This window comes from Onychomys torridus, chromosome 9 (assembly GCF_903995425.1).
Source record: "Onychomys torridus chromosome 9, mOncTor1.1, whole genome shotgun sequence".
NCBI classification, from domain to species: Eukaryota; Metazoa; Chordata; class Mammalia; order Rodentia; family Cricetidae; genus Onychomys; species Onychomys torridus.
Window position 1 is genome coordinate 11,498,656 of NC_050451.1, and position 27,018 is coordinate 11,525,673.

The following is a 27,018-nucleotide window of genomic DNA, read 5'->3' on the forward strand; positions in this document are numbered from 1 at the left end:
ATTTATATCATTTGCTTCATGGAAAGAATCTTTTATGAAAAATTATATCAAAATGCAACTGATATTAAAATCATTCCTTTTATGCAACAACTAGATGATTTGTATTAAGAATATCATCCAGGATTAGGGATTTAGCTCAGGGGTAGAGCATTTGCCTAATAAGTGCAAGGCCCTGGGTTCAGTCCGTCATCAGCTCCATGGGGGAGGGTGGTGGGGGGGGAGAGTGGGTATCATCCTTGGACCTGCTCTGCTCTTTGGACTCCCTGTGGGAGACCTTGCCTTGTTGGGGAATGGGTTTGGGGGGTAAGGTGGGAGGGGCAAGAGAAGGGAGGAAAGAGAAGACAGGGGATCTGTGATTGGTATGTAAAATGATGTAAAAAATTCCTTCATTAAAAAGATAGATCATCATCCTGAAGTAATGACCTTTTTTTAAAATTTCTTAATGTTTTTTTATTGTTTTACTTACTGCTGATGAATTTGCAATACATGGTACCAGGTCCTGTCACTCATGATGAAAAGACATCTTCCATGATCTATCATCAAATTTAGTATATATTGCAGGTATTAAAATGTTTCCCAAAACAATAAGAAAGTTTTCCTTAGCTTTTATTGTAAAATGTGTATGCTTACTAGACATTTTTGCTGTTATCAAAATACCAATTTTTCCATCAATCATCTTTTTAATGTGGTGAATTATCATATCATATTTCCTAGTAATAAAAATCTTCCATTCCAGGAATAATCAAAATCGTTTAAAGAAAATTTATTATCTATTGTTTACTTTACTAGTTTAACTAGCTCTTTATTTATACAAACAGCTGATTTGTTTGTTTGTTTTCAGATTTTGGCTTTAAAATTAGAGTAGACTCAAAGTTAAATTCTGAATCCTTTCTCTTTTCAGTTTTATGAGAGACTACACTAATTAAAATTGTGTGTCTCTAGTATAGTTCAGAGAAATTAACTCTAAAGTCAACTGTGCAAGATTGATTTTTAAAGATAAATTTTTAATAACCAACATTTGGATCTTAGCATTCTCTCCCTTTGTGAGGTTCTTTTTACATTGGATATATCATCTTCCAATATGTAAGGTAAATAATAAGCTTGCTTGCAAACACGCCATTAGTTTCATCCTAAATATTTATAAAGCTTTTTTAAAAAATTTTTACTTATGAGGTATGTGTTTCTCTATGTGCATGTATGCCATCTACATGCAGATGTCATAGAGGACAGAAAAGGACATTCTTAGCCTCTTGAGCTGGAGTTACAGGTAGTTATGAGTCTTCCAATATGGGTGTTTGGAGGCAAACTCAGATCCTCTGGAAGAGCAATGAGTGCCCTTAGATCTGAGCTATCTCTCTTCTTCCTATACAATTTCATGTAGTCTTGTTTTCTTTTTACTATTACCTATTGAAAATTGCATTTTCTGTCTTAATCTAGAATTACAAAAGTACCAAAATCACTAATTATAAATGCTCCACCCAGCCAATTCACTAAGGATTTGCAATTTTAGTGCACTGTAGTTGCAAAATACTTTGTACTTGTATTAAAACTTTGAAATTTATTGATATCATTTATGGTTTAAAATGAGATAACTTTAATAAATATAGATATGTTTCTGAAATATTGAGAATATTGTTTATAAATATTAAAAATATCAATTTTTTTGTTTTAGAAATTTTTAAATGCTTTACTCATTTCTTTAAGTACCTTGAGTAGTGAGTAAGGACCATGAATTATGACATGGATATTTAAATGTGATATTTTTCTATCAGTTTCATTGATATTCTGAAAGCATATCCCATGCATTTTAATATAATTTTTATTAAGGAAATTTTTACTCATTTTACATACCAACCACAGATCCTCCACACTTCCCTCTTCCTTCCCCTCGAGAATCCCCCCCTCTATCTACCCCCCCATACCCTCCTCCAGCAAGGTATGGCCTCCCATAGCCCATGCATTTTTCTTTCTAGATTCTGAGGCTATGTTATGAAACAAAACTTTTATTAAGTATTGAGAATTTTATCTCCAGGAAATCTTCCCTATTTAGAAAATAGCACATATGCACTATTCTCATGGTTGTTGACTATGTGCATGTGGCTATATATTATACTTATGTTTTTAAGTTATTATTATACATTTGTCATTTTAATTTATTTTGCCTTTACTATTGATTTATCTTTCCTTTTGTGTATCTTACTTGCTTGATTTTGTATAGACTGCGAAATTTTAATTTTTTATTTTGGATCTAAATTTGAATAAATATCTCTTAATATCTTCAGAGTAAAAAAAGGCCCAAATTCCAATTTTGTATATGTATGGAAAAATCATTTAAAATTCAGACACCTAATTATATCACCATGTAAAGTGGAATATATGAAGACAATTTGAGTTTGTTTTAGGAATGGGAAATTTTTTAAAATTTTTATTCATTTTACATACCAATCATCTCCCTTTCGTCTCTCGTCCTGCTTCCCCCCAGCCTACCCCACTTCCTTACCATCCCCTATCCTCTCCTTCAAAAGGGTAAGGCCCTCCCATGAAGAGTCAGCAAAGCCTGATATATCCAGTTGAGGCAGGAAGAAGACCCTCCCCATCCTGCATCAAAGCTGAGGAAGGCATCCCAACATAGGAAATGGGCTCCAAAAAGCCAATTCCTGCACTAGAGATAGATCCTGACCCCACCTACTGCCAGGAGCCACCCAAACAGACAAAGCTGCACAACTGTCTTCCATATTCTAGGAGCCTAGTCTGGTTCCATGCAGACTCCACAGCTGTTGGTCTATTCCTTGTGAGTTCCAAGAGCTTGGCTAGATTGTCTCTGTAGATATCCCCATCATGAGCTTGACCCTCCTTGCTCATACAATGCCTCCTCCCTCTCCTCGACTGTACTCCTGGGGCTTGGCCTGGTGACTGGTTGTAGATCTCTGTATCTGCTTCCATCAGTTACTGGATGAAGGCTCTATGATGGCAGTTAGGGTATTCACCAATCTGATTACAGGAGTAGGCCAATTCAGGTACCCTCTCCACTATTTCTAGTAGTCTAAGCTGGGGTCCTGGGAACTTCCCTAGCACAGGTCTGTCCTTAACCCCATAATGTCTTCATCTATCAAGGTATCTCTTTCATTGCTTTTCCACTCCAACCCTCCCCCAGCTCCACCATCCCATTCCCTCATGTTCTCATCCCTCATCTCCTCCCCTCTATTACCCCTGTTGCTCTCAGTTTACTCAGGAGATCTAATCTATTTCCCCTTCCCAGAGCGATCCATGCATTCTTCTTTGAGTCCTCCTTGTTAACTAGCTTCTCTGGAGCTGTGGGTTGTAGTCTGGTTATCCTTTGCTTTCCAGCTAGTATGCACATATGAGTGAGTACATGCCATGTATTTATTGGGAAATTGTTTTTAACACTTCAACATCAACCAGTTTACTTTATTATATGAATACACTCAAGACTGAAGTCACTGGATTTCAGAAACTCTTTCAACAGATGTTTATTTTTCAAAATATTGTTGCAAAATACCAAGGGTAAAAATTTTCTTCTCCTAATTATAGGTAACTTAAATGTTAAAAAATTCTTGAGGTTGATTATAAAACAATGAAATCTATGATGACTTTGGATTAGAATAATATAAAAAAATCTCCAGGCATTACAGGACATTTTTAATAAAAATATTTAAATATTCATATGATATGATTTTATAGACATCCCAAAGTATCTATAGGAAAATTATAAGTATGGAAAGTTGCTCAATAAAAACTCAATACATAAAAATCAATTGGATTTCTCTGTAGAACCAGTAAGCAGAAAATGAAATTGAAAAATCAATATCATTTATAGCAGCATCAGAGAACTGAATGTCAAGGATAAATCTAACAAGGATGTGTGAGACCTCTAGGCAGAAATCTATAAAGTATCACTGAGATAAATTAAAGATCCACAGGAACAGAAAGGACCCAGCATCGCCATGTATTAGACAATATAGCTTTTAAACATTCATCATTACTTTCCAGACTCATTTGTAGTTTTAATCTAATTTAAAAGAAAATTGAAATGAGCTCTATTTTCTCTTTTCAAAAATAACTAGTTGGTTCTAAAGCTCATGTGGGAACACACATAGCCAGGAATAACCAGGATAGGACATGCATAAATGTAGGAAGTTGGTTTACTTAGCATGCCAGAATTATAGAGTTAAACTATACAAAGGATTTAAAATCCCAGCTCCTAAGGAAGCTGAGGCCTGAGGATCATGAGTTGAAGATCAGCCTGGGTTTCATAGCAAGTTACAGACAAATTTAAGTTATGTAAGGAGACCTTATCTCAAAAAAGTAAACAACAAAGGCAAACAAACAAACAAACAAACAAAAGAACTAACCTACTCTAAAATCAGTAAGAAAATGAGACTATCCATTAGAAAGTGGGTACAAATTCTAACAGATTATGAAGAACAGGTTACCATAATGTGAAATAATCATGAAAATGTGTTTAAATTCTCATTGGGTAAAGACAAAAATATTACCACTACATGCAAAGCAGAATGGTGTGATACTAAGTAGAGGCCATGTCAGTCATGGATGCCTATAGAACAACAGAAAATCAACGGTTTGGGCAGGAGAAAGAATTAATTAGCCCCTCAGAGAAACAAATGATAAAATAATAAATAAGCAACACTAAAATATTTACATTATTTATGAAATTTCAGGACAAGCTGATCTTAGGGTCCCAAAATACCCCATAGAAATGAACACATACTCATACAATATGGCTACAATTCTCAAGGAAGAATTATTTCTAATACTCTAAAACTATAATCAAACCAGAAATGTATTAATAGCAGAAAGGGCAAACTATATTCCTATAATTAATATACTCATATAATGAATATGTATTTATACATTACATATATATATATATAATATCTAATAAATAAGATTAATTAAAATATAGTATTCAGGGATAAGATGTTGAATAAAATAAAAAGAGTATCACATCAGGATTTTTATATTTGTTTTATTCTTTTTTTAATGTGGAAAGTAACTATATAAGTATAGATTTTTCAACAAATCCAGTAAATTCTCCCTTAATATAGATTGAGGAAGGGAAAATTGGCTTATAACTTGCTCAACCTGTTCTGTTTCTTTACATGGCTCATTACTTGGGTTTGAACTTTATAAAAGAAATTAAGTGGCACAGTTATGTTTTTCTATTTTAATATGTATTTCATATGCTCATGATTTAAAATTTCTTACACTGAATTTCTTTTAAATAAAAGAAAAAAGACACATTGCCTGGAAGGGGGATTGCGTACATTTCCTATATTTTCTAATAAAAGTTCTATAGCAACCCAAGGATCATGAGAACAGAGTCCACTAAATTGATTTAAGAATATTGGCTTTCTTGGCTAGCTGTCACTGAAGTCCTTCAGGTGGCAGACTGAAGCTACTAGCTACCTCTGCCTATCAGCAGCAACTCCTGGAAGGCAGAATCATTGGAAGAGGGCAGAGCAAATTTCATAAGCAAAGTGATTAAGAGACTCCTTCAGAGGTAATTATGTACCAGCACCCGGTGCCACTCACTGCCACTGTTTCATTTCTACCTCCACTTCCCAGTTTATGCAAGGCACAGGCATGAGAAGTCTACAGGTTTGCTTTCTCCACTGACAACTGTTTTTCTTGACTATCTTTCTGCTAGCAGTATGGTGGCAGTGTTAGCTTAGTATCTAAGATAGGGTTTCTATTGCTGAGAAGAGATGCTATGAGCATAGCAACTCTTAAAAAGGAAAACATTTAATTAGGCCTGGATTTCAAGTTCAGAGGCTTACTCCATTGTGATGATATATTGTGTCCCCCAATATATTGCACATCCTAATAAACTTATCTGGGGTCAGAGGACAGCACAGTCTCTAGATAGACATAGAGGTCAGAAAATGGTGGCACACATGCCTTATAATCCTAGCATTCCAGAGGCAAAGATCTGTCTGGATCTCTGTGACTTCAAAGCCGTACTGGAAACAGTCAGGCGTGGTAACAAGAGCCTTTAATCCCAGGAAGTGTTAGCAAAAAGCAGAAAGGTATATAAGGCATGCAAACCAGGAGAGCTGGTTACACTTTTAGGCTTTTGAGCAGCAGTTCAGCTGAGACCCATTCAGAGGTTTCCAGTTTGAGGAAACACGATCAGCTGAGGAATTGACAAAGTGAGGTAGCTATGGCTTGTTCTGCTTCTCTGATCTTCCAGCATTCACCCCAATACCTGGATCCAGGTTTGTTTTATTAATAAGGCCTTCTAAAGATTTGTGCAACATTCCATGATCTACGTGGCAGGAAGCATGGAACCACACAAGCAGACAAAGTGCTGGAGAAGAATCAGGGAGTCTACATCTGAATCAGCAGGCAGCAGGAAGAGAGAGAAATAGCGGGCCTGGCTTGAGCATCTGAAACCTCAAAGCCAACCCTCAGTGACTCACTTCCTCCCACAAGGCCATTTCTACTCCAAGAAGGCCACATCTCTCAATAGTGCCACACCTCCCCATGAACCTATAGGTACCATTTTCATTCAAACCTCCACAGTTAGCTAACAGAACTTTAGTTCATGGTTTTGGTTCTGTGAATTAGCATTGTTGCATTAAGTATAGACCATTCTGACTATGGTATTACCATGAGCTCTATGCAAACAACTCATTTATGTAATTATTTAATTTTTCAAAATAAGTGCTATATCTTAGAGCTCAAAAAACATCTCAAACTAAGTTTCTGATTGAATCATTCTATTTGCTGATAAATACTTGACAAAATCAAAGGAATGAAGGAAGAGCTTATTTCCTTCCTAGTTCAGAAATTGAAAACATGGTCCATCCTGGAGGGGTAGTTGTGTGATTAGACCTTGAGGCAACTGGACCACAATATATTCATAGTCAGGAAGCAGAGAGCAATGAATGCAGAATGAATTCAGGTCCTTAGGTAGCTTTCTCTTCTTCCACCTTTATGTCAAAGCCAAGTTTAAAAGGAGGTGATGATATCAAAGCTACTGACATGGAATGGAAAAGACAGTGAAGAATATTATTATAAATCTGAATGTTTTTGCAACATGGGCAAATTACACACACACACACACACACACACACACACACACACACACACACACACACTTACTGTTTTTTCTCTCCCTTTCAACCATTCTTGATTATTGTGAAAAGGACATCAGCCTTAGGATACTCATATTTTACTGCTTCCGAACCAATCTAAGGATCTCTCTTTCATCCATAAGCCAATCCTTCACCAGCACCTCTCAAGGACTACCTGCTCTGGCTCCTATAGCTTCTGTGCCCTCGTAGCATGGAACTGTTCCATTCCTATCTGTTAAAGCTCCAGGAAGTTCCAGGAAGGCAGCTTTTGTAAGTTTTCGCCCATGTGACAGCTTTCTTTAAGTCATCCATGCTCCTGCAACTCACCATTCCCCTGTACTCAAGTATGAACGCCTGAGAAACTCTTTGGTTCACCAAGTTTCACTTCAGTGGACTTTTCACTTTCACTTGTCGTTATTACAGTACCTAGCATGAGAACACAATTGCTTATGTCTCCCCGTGGGGAGTTACCACAACACTTTCCTAGGCTCCCTTTATGCAAAACCCAACTGCTTGTCCTGCTAGTCCTACCCTACTCCCTTTGCATTTTCCATCTTAGGATTCATAGAAGGGACGCCACATTTTAAATTTGTCTAACTTGCATTCTGTCTCTCTATCTATGTTATTAGCTTCAGAAGGGAAGGGGTTTTTCTTTTTAATTATTCAACATCCTTAATACATATACAATGATTAGTACATAATGAGTAATACCTTATATTTTGGGTTGTGAGCCTAGCCTTTAACAGCTGAGCCATCTTTCCAGCCTGAGTAATACCTTGTTAAATAAATAGATTATAACCATTTGTCAAAATATGCCATGTGGACATACCTCAAGCATTAATTTTTTTCATATAAAGAGAACTTTGGAATAATGTTTGAGATATTTGCAAATAACTTTTTCCATTTAGAGTGTCAGAGAACTCATTTTCACCTCAACAGAGGTAAGGAATTCATATAATCTAAAAACAAATGTTTAATTTTATTTTCCCTGGATTCACTCAACATATTTTTGTCATAGAATTCTGCTTTGTGAATATATAATCATTTATATATTATTAATTTTATAACATATGTGCATACATTTAAAACAATCATATCAGCAAGAGATAAACTTAGGAAAACACTATTTGAGAATATAAACTGGATTTATCACCATATTCAATTTTATTGAACCAGGCTTTATTTTTCCATAATATCCAAATAACCACCTCAATTTTCCAAAAAAAAGAAAGAAAAAAATCACTGTGATAAATAGACTCAGTGTTGTATACTAAGATGTCATGCTATGTTCCGATTTTTCCAAGTTTGTAGATTAATATTTGCAGGTAAATTATAATTTTAATGAATGTAAATATATACCATATTCAAAAATCTATCAATAATGTCAACTGACTTTTTACTGAAAATGACTTGGACATTAAGTTATAATTATTTTTATTGTACCTATGTATGTTTCACACACAAGAATGTTTGTTAATACCACATGCTTTATACATGGTCCAGTTTCCTTGTCTATGTAAAGGTGGCAGTATTTGAGAGAATCCTAGTTCTTCCTGGCACCCTGCCTACCACATTGTGGTTACTGGGAAAATGCTGGTCCCTTCACCTTGAAGTATCTGTTTCAGTACAGTGCATTTGGCATTACATAACAAGCTGTAAATATAACTATACAAAGTAACGTAATGTGAAAATACTTGTGATTTACACATGCCAAGATTTCATTCACATTTTCCTGTTGCCTGAAAGCAAATTGAAAAACAAAGCCTTTACTTGAAGCTCAGTTATGACTGCTGATTCTAGCAATTTTCTCTGTATAGCAGGGATCGGAAAGCTTAACTTTGAGCTAAGTCCTAATTTGTCATAAACTCTTTGATCCATATTTGTACTTTTATTTTTCAATGTGGAAGAAAATTTAAATGTCATCTAGGTAAATGCGGAAAAGCACTTTCAAGTACTAAGAGCCAGGGCATGATAAGGCATTAGACGTTCCTTGTAGAAGTTCAGTCATCCAGAATCATTTAACAACAAGCTGCTATTTCCTTCTGTCTGAGCTGTACATGAGGGACACAGATGGAATGATCACACATTCATGAAAATAACAACTCATTAATAGTATCTAGGAGTGGTAACTAAGATCTCTTGCTATATCACATTTCAGCCAGGTCAGAAATATGAATGGGTAATCCAGCATCCGTAACATTTCTAAAAGTTAAAGCTTGCTTCTATACCAAAGTATTTTTGCTCATTAGAACTTTCATACTAAGACATCTTCAAGCATAAAAGCTAATTGAACAGGATCATCACAGAAGGAATACACATATTGTTATAATTTGCATTTCACCACTAGTTCTCAAACATCCTTGTGGTTAAGACTTGGTTCCCAAGTAACACTGTTGGGAAGTGGACATTTAGGACTCCTTTAGAGGGACGTCTTTAGGTCATTAGAGGGATTCTGCCCTTTGAAGTCCCATAGTTCTCTCTTTCACTTCTCGGCCATGAGGGTAGAATTTTTTTTTTTCTCATTTTCTCTTGCCATGAAATGTTACCTTGTCACAGAGTCATGGAAATGGGGTCAGCTGTTCATACACAGAAACCTTTAAAACTCTGAGCCAGAATAAATCTTTGTTTTTACAAGTTGATTCTCACAGTTACATGATGTAGCAATGGAAATCTAATACATCTCTCTTTATATCTAAATGCGAATAACATTAAGGAGTGAGTCAACTGCCATTTAAAAACAAAAATCCCAGGAACCACAACCTGTTAAGATCCCCAGCACCTATGTAAAAAGCTTGTCACGGGTCTTCACCTATAGTCCCAGTGGTAGAGAGGCAGAGACAGGTGACTTGAACAGACTTTCTGGCTAAGCAGCCAAGCCAAATCAGTGAGCTCCAGCTTTGGTGAAAGAGATCTTAATTAAAAATAAAAGTAAATTAAGACAGAAAACAATAGAGGGACAGACCCAATATTGACCTCTGGCTACCACATACATGTATGTACACATGCACAAACATAAAACACCCACAAATAGGGCACTGAGAATGAAACTATAAGACCTCTTAATAACTGCCAAAAACATAGCCCAAACATTAACAAGAAAAGCAAATGAAATAGCAAGACAGCATGGCTGTTCAATTCTAGTTTTTATCTGTGCACTTGATTACATGCAGGCAAGTCCTTTAACATCTCTTAAATCTGGTCACAAGAAACAGAGGATAGATTTCAGAATAAATTTCAGAATCACAGGCCTCAAAGTTCTGTTTTGCCTATGATTTACTATTATCTTGTAACTATGGAAATACTCTTGATGAATGGCTGTCAATGCCAAAGACTAAAACCCCACAATTCCTGATTGGATTGGTCCATTTTACATCAATTGAATAATTCTGTTGAAAGATAAAATGATAGAGTTGAAATAGTATGCATTTGGTGGAAAGAGCCTCAAAACATAATTTTCCTATTTGAATTTTACAAGTTTTGAAATCATCAATAATATAATCCTTTTTGTGGTGGTATTTTGTTCCCCAAAATATTGTGTGTTCCCCAAAATAAACTTATCTGGTGTCAGACAATAGGACAGCCAAAATATTATACATGAAGATAGGCAGTGGTAGCACATGCCTTTAATCCTAGCATTTCAGCGACAGAAATACCTCTGGACCTCTGAGTTCAAGGACACATTAGAAAGAGCCAAGCATGGTGACACACACCTTTAATCCCAGAAATCCAGCCTTTCATCCCAGGGAGTGATAGCAGAAAGCTGAAAGGTATATAAGGCTTGAGGACCAGGAACTAGGTTAATTAAGCATTTGGCTGGTTAAGTTTTTAGGCTTTGGAGCAACACTGTGCAGCTGAGATCCATTCTGGGTGAAGACTCAGAGGCATCCAGTCTGGGGAAAGAAGACCAGCTGGGGGAACTGGCGAGGTGAGGTAGCTGTGGCCTGTTCTGTCTCTCTGATCTTCTAGCATTCACCCCAATAACTGGCCTCAGGTTTGTTTTTTATTAATAAGAACCTTTAAGATTCATACTACACCTCTTCCTCTAAAGGGACTTCGATGCTCATGTATTTGAAAGGTGTTGCTGGTAAGACTTCAGGTCCAAGACAAGGAAGGATTAAAAAAACAAAACAAAAAAAAAAAACAAAAAAAACAAAAAACTCACAAATGAATAAAGAAAATTTAAACCATATATAAAAAGACAAATAATAGGGAACAAGAAAAGTAATTTATCTATAAAACAAAGTTGAAACTCAAGAAAACATGAATCTGCTAGGGAAATTCAGCCTCGCAAGGTTTGCATGGTGATTGTTTTTAAATAATAGATATGTACACACTTGAGTTAGCATACTGTATGGCAGATTCTGAAATCGAACCATATATTAACCACTTTAAGAAATTAACTAGGCAACTTCCTAAGACTTAGAGACCAGCCCCCAGCTCCCATCCACCCTGGAACTCCCATCTGGACCAGAGGTGAGTGCCTGGGGTTATAGTTCAAGAGGCAACCGTCCCTGGGTCCCACCCCTGGACACCATCCTGGGAGGACCTGCCCAACTTGTCCCCAGTTTCCGGCCAATTGGCGGGCCCTGTGGGAAGGCTCCCCTTTTCCAAGACTGCAGGCAGACCCTATAGTCTCCACACCCTGCCCCCACACCCATTTGCCCGAGACCCCAGCCACTTCCTGAGACTCAGAGACCAGCCCCCCCAGGTCCCATCTGCCCCAGAACTCCCAACTGGACCAGAGAGAGACCCTCTGGTGGACACTACAACCTCAACGCCTTGCCCCCACACCCATCTGCTGGAGACCCCAGCTACTTCCAGAGACTTAGAGACCAGTGTCCAGCATTCCATCCTTCCCCAGAACTCCCATCTGGACCAGAACTCCCATCTGGATCAGAGTTTCCATCTTGTCCCGGAACTCCCATCTGGACAAGAGGAGCTCCCATCTGGAAAAGATAAGGAGACCACAGGGACTTCCTGAGACTCAGAGTACAGCCCCCCAGCTCCTATCCGACCAGCACCCTCATCTGGACCAGAGCTCCCATCCAGCCCAGAGCTTCCATCTGAACCAGAGAGAGGCTCCCTAAATCTGTCAGCTCTGTCTGGACCAAGTACACTTATAAGACCAAGAATGAATCCAAGAGGAGATGGGCAGATGCCAAGGCAGAAGTACATACAACAAAATAAAGAGCAATACAGCATCACCAGAACCTAGCCCTTCTCCAAAAGCTAGACCTGAATATCATGTAATGGAAGAAGAAGAAAACAACCTTATAAGTAACATCATGAAGAGGCTAGAGCCTTATATAGAAGAAATCAAAAATAAAGTGGAGGAACAGACAAACAAAAAATGGGAAGAATGCTATAAAAAGCTAGAGGAAAGGAAAATTAAAGCAGAAGAAAACAATAAGTCCCTGAAAGAAAATCATGAAAAAGCAAGGGAAACAGTCCAGTCCTGAAGAGTGAAATAGAAAAAATGAAGAAGACACTAGCAGAAGGAATGCTGGAAATAGAAACTCTGATCAAACAAACAGGAACTTCAGATGAAAGTATAACCAACAGAATGCAAGAGATGGAAGAGAGGATCTCTGGTGTTGAAGATACGGTAGAAGAAATAGGTTCATCAGTCAAAGAAACACTAAAACCAACAAAGTCATGACCCAAAATGTCCAAGAAATATGGGACACCATGAAAAGACCAAACCTATGAATAATAGAGATAGAGGAAGGAGAAGAATACCAACTCAAAGGCACAGAAAATATATTTAACAAGATCATAGAAGAAAACTTTCCCAACTTAAAGAATGAAATACCTATGAAGATACAAGAAGACTATAGAACACCAAACAGACTAGACACCCCCAACAAAGTCCCATTGCCACATAATAATTAAACAACTAAACGTACAGAATAAAGAAAGAATATTAAGGGCAGCAAAGGAAAAAGGCCAAATGACTTACAAAGGCAAACCCATCAGAATAACACCCGATTTCTCAATGGAGACTTTGAAAACCAGAAGAACCTGGACAGATATAATGCAGACACTAAGAGACCATGGATGCCAGCCTAGACTAATATACCCAGCAAAACTTTCAATCATCATAGATGGAGTAAACAAGACATTCCAAGACAAAACCAGATTTAACCAATACTTATCCACAAACCCAGCCCTACAGAAAGCATTAGAAGGAAAATTCCAATCTAAGGAAGGCAGATACACCCATGAAAAGACAGGCAATAGATAACACCACAGCAGTAAACCCCAAAGAAGAGAAGTACACACACACTACCACCAAAAAAATAAAAATAATAACAGGAATGAACAATCACTGGTCATTAATATCCCTTAATATCAATGGACTTATTTCACCTATAAAAAGACACAGACTAACAGAATGGATACGAAAACAGGACCCATCTTTCTGCTGCATACAAGAAACACACCTCAAATTCAAAGACAGACACCTCCTAAGAATAAAAGGCTGGGAAAAGACTTTCCAATCAAATGGTCTTAAGAAGCAAGCTGGTGTAGCCATCCTAATATCCAGCAAAATAGAATTCAAACTAAAATCAATCAAAAGAGATGATGAAGGACATTACATACCCATCTCAGAAAAGATCCACCAAGATGAAGTCTCAATTCTGAACATTTAGGGCACCCACATATGTAAAAGAAACATTACTAAAGCTTAAATCACATATAAAACCCTACACATTAATAGTGGGAGACTTCAACACCCCACTTTCACCTCTGGACAGATCAGCCAAATTGAAACTTAACAGAGACATAATGGTCTTAATTGATGTTATGGCTCAAATGGACTTAATCGATATCTACAGAACATTCCACCCAAACAAAAAAGAATATACCTTCTTCTCAGCACCCCATGGAACCTTCTCTAAAATTGACCACATACTTGGCCACAAAGCAAATCTCAACAGATACAAAACAATAGGAATAACCTGCTGTGTTCTATCGGACCACCATGGTTTAAAGTTAGATTTAAACAACAGAAAAAAACTACAGAAATTGGGGTCCCTGGAGGGTGTGAAGTCTGACTAGACTCACGCTCAGAGCTGTGGTGCTATGGAGGAGATTCTAGACCGAGAGAACAAGCAGATGGCCGACAGCCTGGCCTCCAAGGTTACCAGGCTCAAATTGTTGGGCTTAGACATCAATAAGGACACAGAAGACCAGAACCAATACCTAGATGGCATGGACTCAGATTTCATGAGTGTGACTGGCCTACTCACAGGGAGTGTGAAGTGTTTTTTCCACAGTGGCATGGTCTGGGTGAGACAACTGGAAGCTTCTGTGTGGTATGGCCATAATCTTAGTTGTGGCCTTCTTCATCCTTTCCTACCTCTTGTTGAGGACAAGGACGTGAACCAGTGGAAGCCAAAGGCTCTCCTACACCTGGCATCCTGGTTTCCTGAGGACCTGACTGCAAAATAGATTCCTTTGAAATTATCACCATGGGTCATTCATCTTCCTAAGTTGGGACAACTGCAGCTGCCTCTATCATAAGGAGCTCATGTTGGCTTGTCCTAGGTATGAAGGAGGAAGAAAAAGGCAAAACCCAACCCTACTCCCTGGTGCTAGAGACACTGTTAGAGCCAGAGCCACGTTGTATGAGAATGAACCAGGTCTAAGCAAAGCATCTGTGAGTCCTGAATGTACCCACTGTGGCCACCAGCCTTAGAAGCCAATGTCTTCGTTTTGCTCTGTCTATGCCTGGTTAAGACCATGTCTGTGTTCTTGAGGAGTCTGGAGCTGGCACTGAAAGGAGATATGGCCATGAGCCCTCTTCAAAGGATGATCATCATAATGGGTATGGCAGTAACTCCAGACTGAGGCTGCTGATCAGGAACAGACCTGTGCAGGCCAAGAGTCAAAGGCACACCTCACAGCTGCTGGCTGAAGTCAGGCCCCAGGGAAGAGGCAAAGCTGTGGATACAGGAGTGGACTGCTATCGGCATTGGACTAAGGTCCTTCTGGGCCATGAGACCATGTGTCCAGGAGCAGAGACATGTGTCCTTAGGATTGAGAATCTTCTCAGTGCCAAAGATGTACCCATCCCCATGTAAACAGACTGAGAAATAGTGTAGTGTGGCTTTTCCAAATCAGGCAGTACTGGGGTAGTCTTTCTGCTGGGGATCATTATGGGGCTGAAGGCCACCAATGAAAGAATTTGTAACAGGAACATTTGACCTTGTACCAAACCTTGCCCTGCCCTGTACAGCCAGTCTCCCTTGGTGTGGGGGAGCTTGAGCTACCTCCTTGTTGCACAACTCCATAGACTTGCATCTCCCTGCTCTCCTGGTCCTCCCTTCCTCCTTGGCCAGTCCCATTTGCACAAAAACTGACATGTGGAGCTGACAGGGCCAACAGTTTGTGAGAGCCCAGCACTTTTTGTCTTCACATAAAATGTCTTTAAGAAATGAAAAAAAAAAAAAAAAAAAAAAACTACAGAAATCCTACAATCTCATGGAAACTGAATAATGCTCAACTGAATCACCAATGGGTTAAGGAAGAAATAAAGAAAGAAATTACAGACTTTCTAGAGATCAATAAAAATGAATACATCACATACCCAAACTTATGGGAGACTATGAAAGCAGTGCTAAGGGGGAATTCATAGCACTGAATGCCCACATACAGAAGCTGGAGAAATCTCACGCTAGTGACTTGACAGCATACATGAAAGTACTTGAACAGGAAGAAACAAAGGCTCCCAGGAGGAATAGATGCCAGGAAATTATCAAATTGAGAGCTGAAATCAATAAAATAGAAATAAAAAGGAACAATACAAAGGATTAATGAAACAAGGAGTTGGTTCTTTGAGAAAATCAACAGGATAGACAAGCCCTTATCCAAACTAACCAAAAGACACAGAGAGAGCATCCAAATTAACAAAATCAGAAATGAAAAGGGGGACATAACAACAGACAATGAGGAAATTCAGAGAATCATCAGGTCATACTTCAAAAACCTCTACTCCACAAAACTGGAAAATCTAAAAGAAATGGATAATTTTCTGGAAAGGTGTCACATACCTAAGTTAAATCAAGACCAGATAAACCATTTAAATAATCCAATAACCCCTAAGGAAATAGAATCAGTCATTAAAAGTCTCCCAACCAAAAAAAGTCCTGGACCAGATGGTTTCACTGCAGAATTCTACCAGATCTTCAATGAAGACTTAATACTAATACTCTTTAAATTGTTCCATACAATAAAAGCAGAAGGAATATTACCAAACTCCTTCTATGAGGCTACAATTACCCTGATTCCTAAACCAAACAAAGATGCAACAAAGAAAGAAAACTACAGACCGATCTCCCTCATGAACATTGATGCAAAAATACTCAATAAAATGCTGTCAAACAGACTCCAAGAACACATCAAAACAATTATCCACCATGATCAAGTAGGCTTCATCCCAGGGATGCAAGGGTGGTTCAACATACGAAAGTCCATCAATGTAATACACCATATAAACAAACTCAAAGAAAAAAACCACATGATCATCTCACTAGATGCAGAAAGGCATTTGACAAAATCCAACACCCCTTCATGATAAAGGTCTTGGATCGATCAGGAATACAGGGAACATACCTAAACATAATAAACGCAATCTACAGCAAGCTAACAGACAACATCAAATTAAATGGAGAGAAACACAAAGCAATACCACTAAAATCAGGAACAAGACAAGGCTGTCCCCTCTCCCCATACTTATTCAATATAGTACTTGAAGTTCTAGCCAGAGCTATAAGATAACAAAAAGAGATTAAGGGGATACAATTTGGAAAGGAAGAAGTCAAGCTCTCCCTATTTGCAGATGACATGATAGTATACATGAGTGACCCCAAAAATTCAACCAAGGAACTGATACAGCTAATAAAAACCTTCAGCAACATAGCAGGATACAATATCAACTCAAAAAAATCAGTAGCCCTCCTATATACAGTAGATAAACAGGCTGAGAAGGAAATCAGAGAAACATCACACTTTGCAATAGCTACAAGTGATATCAAATACCTTGGGGTTATTCTAACGAAGCATGTGAAGGACCTATATGACAAGAACTTTAAGTCCCTGAAAAAAGAAATTGAAGATGTCAGAAAATGGAAAGACCTCCCATGCTCATGGATAGGCAGGATTAACATAGTAAAAAATGGCGATCTTACCAAAAGCAATCTACAGATTCAACACAATCTCCATCAAATTGCCAACACAATTCTTCATAGATCTGGAAAGAATAATACTCAACTTCTTATGGAAAAAGAAAAAACTCAGGATAGCCAAAAGAACCCTTTACAATAAAATAACCTCTGAAGGCATCATGATCCCCAACCTCAAGCTCTAGTATAGAGCTACAATAATAAAAACAGCTTGGTACTGGCATAAAAACCGACATGTGGACCAATGGAATCAAATTGAAGACCCTGACATTAACCCACACACCTATAAACATATAATTTTTGACAAAGAAGCCAAAAATGTACAATAGAAAGAAGAAAGCATCTTCAACAAATGGTGCTGGCATAACTGGATGTCAATGTGTAGAAGGCTGCAAATAGATCCATATCTGTCACCGTGCACAAAACTTAAGTCCAAGTGGATCAAAGACCTCAACATAAATCCAGTTACTCTGAATCCAATAGAAGAGAAAGTAGGAAGTAGTCTTGAATGGATTGGCACCTGAGATCACTTTCTAAATATAATACCAGTAGCACAGACACTGAGAGAAACAATCAATGGTACCTGGTGAAACTGAGAAGCTTTAGTAGAGCAAAGGACACGGTCAACAAGACAAAGCAACAGCCTACAGAATGGGAAAAGGTCTTCACCAACCCCACATCTGACAAAGGGCTGATATCCAGAATATATAAAGAATTCAAGAAATTAGACATCAAAATGCCCAACCATTCAATTAAGAAATGGGCTATAGAACTAAACAGAGAATTCTCCACAGAGGAAGTTCAAATGGCTGAAAGACATTTAAGGAATTGCTCAACATCCCTAATTATCCAGGAAATGCAAATCAAAACAACTCTGAAATACCACCTTAAAGCTGTCAGAGTGGCTAAGATCAAAAACATAGAAGACAGCTTATGCTGGAGAGGATATGGAGCAAGGGGAACTCTCCTCCACTGCTGGTGGGAATGCAAGCTTATACAGCCACTTTGGAAATCAATATGGCGCTTCCTTAGAAAATTGGGACTCCATCTCCCCCAAGACCCAGCTGTAGCACTCTTGGGCATATACTCATGGAATGCTCAATCATACCACAAGGGCATTTGCTCAGCTATGTTCATATCAGCATTGTTTGTAATAGCCAGAACCTGGAATCAACCTAGATGCCCTTCAACTGAAGAATGGAAAAAGAAAATATGGTACATATACACAATGAACTACTACTCTACAGAGAAAAACAATGACCTCATGAGGTTTGCAGGCAAATGGATGGATCTAGAAAAAAATCATCCTGAGTGAGGTAACCCAGACTCAGAAGGACAAACACGGTATGCACTCACTCATAGGAGGATACTAGAGGTAAAACAAAGATGACTAGACTGCTACACAACTCCAGGGAGGCTACCTAGAAAACGGGACCCTAGGAAAGACACAGGGATCACCCAATGACAGAGAAATGGATGAGATCTATATGAACAACCTGGACAACAGTGGGAGTAATGAAGGGCAAGGTTTGAAGGAAAGAAAGCTTAGGGGAGCAGGAGATCCCAGCTGGATCAAGAACAGAAAGGTAGAACAAGGAATAACAGACCATGATAAATGATGACCACATGATAATAGGAATAGGCAGAGTGCTGGAGAGGTCCCCAGAAATCCACAATGATACATCCTCTGTAGACTGCTGGCAATGGTGTAGAGAAAGCCTGATCTGATCTAGTCTGGTGATCAGATGGCCAAACACCCTAACAGTCGTGCTGGAACTCTCATCCAATAACTGATGGAAGTGGATGCAGAGATCCTCAGCCAGGCCCCAGGTGGAGCTCCAGGTGTCCAATTGTCGAGAAAGAGGAGGGACTGTATGAACGTGAATTGTTGAGACCAAGATTGGAAAAAGCACAGGGACAAATAGCCAAACTAATGGAAGCACATGAATTATGAACCAAAGGCTGTGGAGCCCCCTGCTGGAGCAGGTCCTCTGGATAAATGAGACAATTGAATAGCTTGAACTGTTTGGGAGGCATCCAGGCTGTGGGACCGGGACCTATCCTTAGTGCATGAGGTGGCTGTTTGGAACCTTGTGCTTACACAGGGACACTTTGCTTAACCTGGAAGGAGGGGACTGGACCTGCCTGTTCTGAATCCACCAGGTTTAAATGAATCCCAGGGGAGTCTTGGCTCTGGAGGAGATGGGAATGGATGGGAGGAGATGGGAGAAGGTAGGGTTGGGGGCGGGAGGGGGGAAGACCGGGGAACCCATGGCCGATGTGTAAAATTAAAACAGAAATATAATAATAATAATAATAATAATAATAATAATAATAATAATTATAAACAAAAAAGGAAATTAACTAGGGGACTCACTGTCTAGTGATACTGTGCAATTTCTCCCAAAGATGAGTTATTAAATCACCATTTACTAATTTATCTATTTTCAAAAGTTAATTTTTACTGGGCCTTTAATCCCAGCTCTCAGGAGGCAGAGGCAGGCAGATCTCTGTGAGTTCAAGGCCAGCCTGTGCTACCAAGTGAGGTCCAGGAAACCCTGTCTTGAAAAACCAAAAAAAAAAAAAAAAAAAAAAAGGTTTTTTTCATCTTTGATGATGTGTACATATATGTGTCTGCCTGTGGGTTTGTTCAGGCTGATTTTAATGAATCTAATTCATTTTCCTATTATAACATTAAGCCAATAGAAGGCATTAAAATGTTTAACTCTCATTGTTAGGTTGTGATCCCATTTTACAGACAGATAAAATCACTAAAGAGCACCCACACTCACTATTACCTAAGTTGTCAGTGTCAATTATGAAGGACAGAATGTCAGATCAAATTTGTCATCTTTAAAGTCATAAAATATCCATGTGTTGTCTATCAGTGGGAGAGAAAAATGACTAAAATTAAAATGGCAAAGGAAGATACAGGTACAGAGTACTATATTTGTTTGGAGTAATCATGGCAGATCTATTTTTATGCAGAAAATGGTCAAAAGCAGCCCCTGGCTTATTTTTTCTTCTTTCCTTGTTCTATGCAATGTTTTTATTGATTATCTGGGAACTCCATGTCATGGGCCCCAAACATACTCACCTCCCAGTACTCCAAGCTCTGCCCCTCAATGATCGCCACCCCCAAAAGAAGATATCAAAAAAATCAAAACATCCAATTTGTGATGCCTCCACACACTCCAGAGCATGTTTGACCTCCCAGTGGCCAGCCCCCTGAAGAAAACCAAGTATTTCCTCACCTGCACACAGGCCAGAAGCCATCAGCTGTGGAGAGCCACACCTCAGCAGCCTTATCACAATTTTTAAGAGTTCTCCTCAATGATTTGCTGCTTAGGCTGTTACATCTTTGGGAGGTGAGGTGGGGTGGGTGCAGGAGTTTCCACAGAAACCCTCCATGTCCCTCTTTCTCAACTGCACATCTGCAGTCATTGATGCTACTGCAAAAGCAGCATCCTTGCTCTTTACAATCAGCAGAGCACAGATCAATCAAGCCCTCCGATAGCTCAGTTTCTAATAGTGAGTCAGGGATATTTTTATTGGCTAAAGAGTACATCAAACAAATGTTAGTATGTGAGGCAAACACCCTTGTTATTAGTATATTTCAAGGGTATTTAAAACATTCATATATAAAATACTATTATTTTTCCAAATATGGACTAGTTTTAAGACAAATCAAAATAAAATTTAAATCCTAATAAATTTTAATACCTATAAAACTCAATTCAAATACTTGTTAAAAAACATGGAATTTCCCACTGTAATCTCCAAGTTGTAAAAAGTGATGGAGGGCATGTTGAGGGTTGTAATAAAACTATTACAAATGTGGAGATACAATTACAGTTGAGAAGAGTAATAAAGAATTTAAATTGAAATATTTACAAGCCATGCTGCAAGTATATGATGTTCATTATATACTTTAAAATTTAAAACATCTCAGAAAATGTAGAAATACCTTCAAAGCAAAATATTTTGGGGCTCAGGAAAGACTAAAGATAAGAAGTAAATTGAAATTTAATATAGCATGTGGTACAGAGGAGGTGAGCAGGAGAATCATCTGGAGTACTAGACAGATAATGAGGGGATGGAGGAGGTGAGCAGGAGAATCATCTGGAGTACTAGACAGACAATGAGAGGATGGAGGAGGTGAGCAGGAGTATCATCTGGAGTACTAGACAGACAATGAGGGGATGGAGGAGGTGAGCAGGAGTATCATCTGGAGTACTAGACAGACATGAGGGGATGTGGGAGGTGAGCAGGAGTATCATCTGGAGTACTAGACAGACATGAGGGGATGTGGGAGGTGAGCAGGAGTATCATCTGGAGTACTAGACAGACATGAGGGGATGGAGGAGGTGAGCAGGAGTATCATCTGGAGTACTAGACAGACAATGAGGGGATGGGGGAGGTGAGCAGGAGAATCATCTGGAGTACTAGACAGACAATGAGGGGATGGAGGAGGTGAGCAGGAGAATCATCTGGAGTACTAGACAGACATGAGGGGATGGGGGAGGTGAGCAGGAGTATCATCTGGAGTAGTAGACAGACATGAGGGGATGGAGGAGATGAGCAGGAGTATCATCTGGAGTAGTAGACAGACATGAGGGGATGGAGGAGGTGAGCAGGAGAATCATCTGGAGTACTAGACAGACAATGAGGGGATGGGGGAGGTGAGCAGGAGAATCATCTGGAGTACTAGACAGACAATGAGGGGAAGGTAAATTAAAGAACAGAGTCAAGTAGGCTAGCAGATAGTTTTGTGTTTTTAACAGGTCCAAGAATCACTAGAATAAGTGTTGTCTATCCTTCAGATAAGAAAATTGAAGCCACGGGAGGAATCACTTCAGTTATACACATGAGTACATATTAGACTGTAACTAAAATAGAAGCATGTGGTTTTAATGATTACATTCTTTTTTAGTGGCTTTGGTTTCTGAATAGAAAAAGAAATTCATGACTTCTTATATAATGTATTCTATATAAACCAGCTTACCCTACAAATAACTTTTAAATAATGTCATCTAGAATATATAAAAACTGCATTCTGGAAGGATGGAAATGCTGTTTTCCTCTAAATAAATTATTTTGCTTCATTTCAATAACATTGCCTGAAAGATACACCAATTTTATAGGTGAGTAACATAGTTATACTTGCCTACAATTGTCTGTTCTCAGTAGTTCACACACCCAGAGATTGCCATTTGGAGTTAATGTTTTATATTAGCTAACAACTAATAACCACTAATTTATCAGCTATACAAACCTGAACTGTGCTTAGAAGTCTGTTTGTCAGTAGAAGGACTTATGCTCCACAGATGGGCAATATCAAAATGCAGACATGTAATCGTATGTGACAGTCCTTTATAGTATGTGGACTTCTCTTATCTGCCTGCAAAAGGCTCAGAGTGTAGAGCCTATAGATTCAGGGACACCCACAATATTGCTGCCAGAGTTACTGTAGACCAGTGATAGATGATTTTTTTTGTCCCCCTCTGTGAACAGAAATATCTATGGAAGTGGTTGGACCTGGCCATTACTCTATATTGGGTGTTAATTTTTATTAAAGATTAATTATCTCTTTGTTTCATAGTTCTAAAGCTCAACTCTCTTTTATTGTTATGCTTTAAAAAAGCTACAAATTGGGAAACATTTTAATTTTAATTTGATTTAGATAACACAGTTCATACTTGGAGCCTATGCTATAGTCAGAAGTTTATAACTTATGTAGGAAGAAGACATAAACTATAGTGATATTATAAACTAATAAAACTAAGTAGAACACATGATGAATGGATTTTCAAAGGCATTCTGGGACTCAATGCTGTGAAAACAATAAAACACATGTAGAAGAAAATAAATACGGAAGACTATGGTGTTTTGAAAGAGGAAAACATGACTCTAAATTGTTTAGTATGGTACAATAGGAGGAAATATAAAAAAGAAGCTGAGTCAAGATGGACGTAGCACCAGTGTTTGGCAGTTTTTGAGGCTTGAGAAACTTCATGATGGGATCGAAGAAAAGGACTCCAAGTGAGGTATGATTTCCTTAGGTAACATGGCTTTTATGACCAAGAATAATGCCACTATCACAAACACCTATTCCAGTTATGAAGATGATTGTTTTTTTCTTGGTTAAGATTTGTGGTAGATTAGGACCCACATAGATTTCTAGGAGAAGTGGGTATTTACATCTGGATAAGATTCTGCCCCCTCTACTGTACCTCCTCTAAATCTCCCTATATGATGTTATCCAGGGCCTTCCCAGGAAGTGCCACAAGAAAATGCTGAAAGGGTTTCACAAGCACATGGCGAGTTGAAACTGTCCTTGAGGCTTTCTAGACACCCATACACACACACACACACACACACACACACACACACACACACACACACATCCATACACTAACATACAGGCACATACAATACCTACCAAATACACTAATACACATTTTAAAAGGAAATATATGCAAATATATGAATATATGATGCATTGTAATATCAATCTTCATACCAGTAAGCCTTAAGATGCAGATAGATACTGTTCTAGATGTATAGAAATATAGGTACATAATTCAACAGGGTAGCATCCAAGCAGAAAGACAGGCTGTATGACTCATAAAATATAGGCAATAGAATCAAAACCTGGTGTTTATTACCCTGGTTTCAAAGTATATAAGCAAAGTAATACTGCTCAATGCCATAGCATACTTTATTGTGGAATATTCCTTTACACTGTAAGATGTGTCATTGTGATTGGTTCAATAAGAGCTAAGGGGCCAATATCCAGGCAGGAAGAGGTATAGATGGGACTTCAGGGCAGAGAGAGAACTCTAGGAAGAAGGAGGCAGAGTCTCTGACTGGTCAAAGATGAAGCAGGATGGGGAGTATAGAGTAAAGGTAACCAAGCCACACAAAAGAACATAGATTAAAAGATACAGGATAATTTAAGTTATAAGAACTAGCTAGGAACAAGCCTAAGCTAAGACTGAGCTTTTGTAATTAATAATAAGTCTCGTGTCATTTGTTTTGGTGAGCTGTCAGCCCAAAAAGAAAAATCCAGCTCAAATACCTGCTTCTCACAGCTGCAGACTCACTCCTCCACTGCAGTTCTGTACTGGGTAGCTATTTCAGCTTTGACCTGGAAGTACTACCCTCATTGAGGCTTCTGTTACTGCCACACCTACAAGGCAGGGCCAAGACAGGAGCCCTTAAAACCTGAGATCCAGATGTGCTGGCTCTCTTGGTTCCTAGTAGATTGAACAGAGTTTTCCAGAGAACACCACTGGACTGTGGACCCTGTAACCTATCCCTTTTCATGTAAGTAACCCCACAAAATAAACCTCCCTTTTAACTATGTGGAGTTGACTTAATACTACAACCAGTATAGTTCTAGGCACAGCTGCAGAAGACTAGACTCACTCCACCACTGCAGTTCTACACACAGCTGTAGAAGACATTTTAGTTTCATCTAATGGGGTGAAAGGCTTCATGTCCTCATGGCAATACGCTTCTGACTAAAGTTAGCAGCCTGAATACAATAGGGAAACAATGTGTGGTGAACAGATAAAGGCACAGCTGTGAGGACTTCGCTAACACCTCCCAAACATCATCTTCTGCTTAGTTAAATGCTACTCTTGTTCTCAAAGCCTGATAAACTAAGTTTATGTGCTGTCATTTGGTTTTCTGTTTATTTGTATTTTTGAAGCATTTATATCTGAGATTTTAAGGTGGTTTTCTAACAATAAGTACTTGGCTTTCAAATACTTCATCCGCTTCTCTGACAGCCATACAGTGTCATACTGGGAAACATGATCTTACAGGCTTCATCTGCCTTATGAGATAACCAAAGCTGCCAAGTGAGAATTTGGGAACAGCTTAGTATTATTTGTGTCTAATTTTCATTATATAATAATAAGTAATCTCCCCTGGATCTGCAGCATGCTCTTTCTCCAAGGCCTTCTTCTCTCTGTGTGTTTACTCTTGCTATTTTCTGTCTGTTGACATTCCCCTGAGTCACTCATAACCATCTTTCAATGAGGGCTCAGGGGCGAGACAACAGTGGATCACAGAAGAAACAGTTATCACTTGTGTTTATTGCTCTAGAACTGAGATTGCCAGGTAAACTGTTCAATTTCAATTTCATTTGATTTAAATGTAAACAACTTAAAAGTTAGGTATAGGTGCGCTCTATACCAACATGAAATACAGTCATCCTAAATATGCTGTGTGATACAAATTAAAATTAAATGCAGGCTCTGTGTTTTTACTTGCTAAATCAGGCAACGCTACTTACAGAACAACTTTTACCACTAAAACTTTCTATGAATATGTTGTGTCCTAGCTCGAAATACTTGGACATTAGCACAGAAAGGGCAAAGGAATAGCAGTGTTTGCACAGGGGGGTGGGTGGGTAGGAGAGGAGATTGGGCTCTGGAGACATTCTAGTAACTATCATGTTTCATCTTCTATATTGTCCAGTTGAACATGTTGCTTTCACTTCCAACATCCTTGTTTCTTCATGTTTAGAGTGAACAAAATATTTTCCTGCATGCTTATGTCTTCCTCTCTCAATAGGCTCATTCACACAGTCTAGAGATAGAGAGTTCTCTGGTGTATATATCAAGTACTCTGTCCAATCTAGTACTCCTAGGGGTAGTACAATGAGTTCAATATGAATGTTCACCAATATAAAGGCCAAACCTGCCCCAAAGATGGCAATTCCATCCATTCCATGTTTAAAGTTCCTGATGACATCAAAATACAAAATGAGACAATGTCTGTGAAATCACATGCTGTGCAACACAGGCAGATAGGAGTGAGAAACAGTAACAAGTACATTACTTGTAAACTGTGAATGCTGATAAGCTTTGACTGTTATCAGAATCTATATGTGATTCTCCATTAATACAGCAACATTCTGCTTCTATGCTCACACAAAACCACAAGTGGAGAAATCACCCAGGCAACCAGCCTCACTGAGAAGCAATGTTACTTGACTTCTCCATCTGAGCCCAGTCCTGTTGGTAGAACTAATTCCTACCATATCAACAACCAGTATTTTCAAGTGAACTGCTAGCTGTGACATGGAGAAGCCCTCCTTTAGAGGAACACCATAATTTCAATATGAAAAATAACAGGAGAAATAGCTAGAAAAAAAATGCATGTTTTTGAGAAATGAGCTGCACTGAGGCCCCTGGACTTGTGTTTGGCTGGTGTTTCTCCTGTGCCTTTTCTCTTTCATTATCTAAGCAAATTAAAAGTTAAGGAAAGCCTCTTAATGATCAAATGTATTTTAAAAGAATGAACTCTATCAATATTGACTGGGCTCTTTTGGTTAGTGTGGGTCTGGAGACTGAATAGTGACAAAGTTCTGCTATCACAGAACTTATTTTTCCAGTGAGAAAACTGTTAAGAAATGTGGGGTGTGTTATAATTAAAGAATAGCTCAATTATTTAAGTTGGGGGACACAGGAAAAGTTAGAGAGAATAGAGGAAAAGTGGAAATTGTATAAATATAGTAATCATATAAGAAACTCTAAAAATTTTAATCCTGGCAAAGGTATTATTTTACCCTGATGATTTACATAATAGATATTTCTCTTTAAAATTCACAACTCAGGTGACAAAAGATAAATTTTTAGCTATTTAAATGTTAATGAATTATAACTAATCATATACACAATGGAGTACTACTCAGCAGA

General features: G+C 38.4%; 2 protein-coding genes across 5 annotated transcripts in view; one reads left to right on the forward strand and one right to left on the reverse strand.

Annotated features, from left to right (window-relative positions):
- Nrg3 (neuregulin 3) overlaps window positions 1-27,018 on the reverse strand; it is a 1,086,061-nt gene that overhangs the window by 85,848 nt on the left and 973,195 nt on the right. The window lies entirely within an intron of this gene.
- On the forward strand, window positions 2,636-14,505 carry LOC118591138 (BET1-like protein). The gene is given in 3 exon segments (XM_036199251.1): window positions 2,636-2,791; window positions 14,193-14,384; window positions 14,386-14,505. Coding segments are annotated over 3 exon segments (468 nt in total).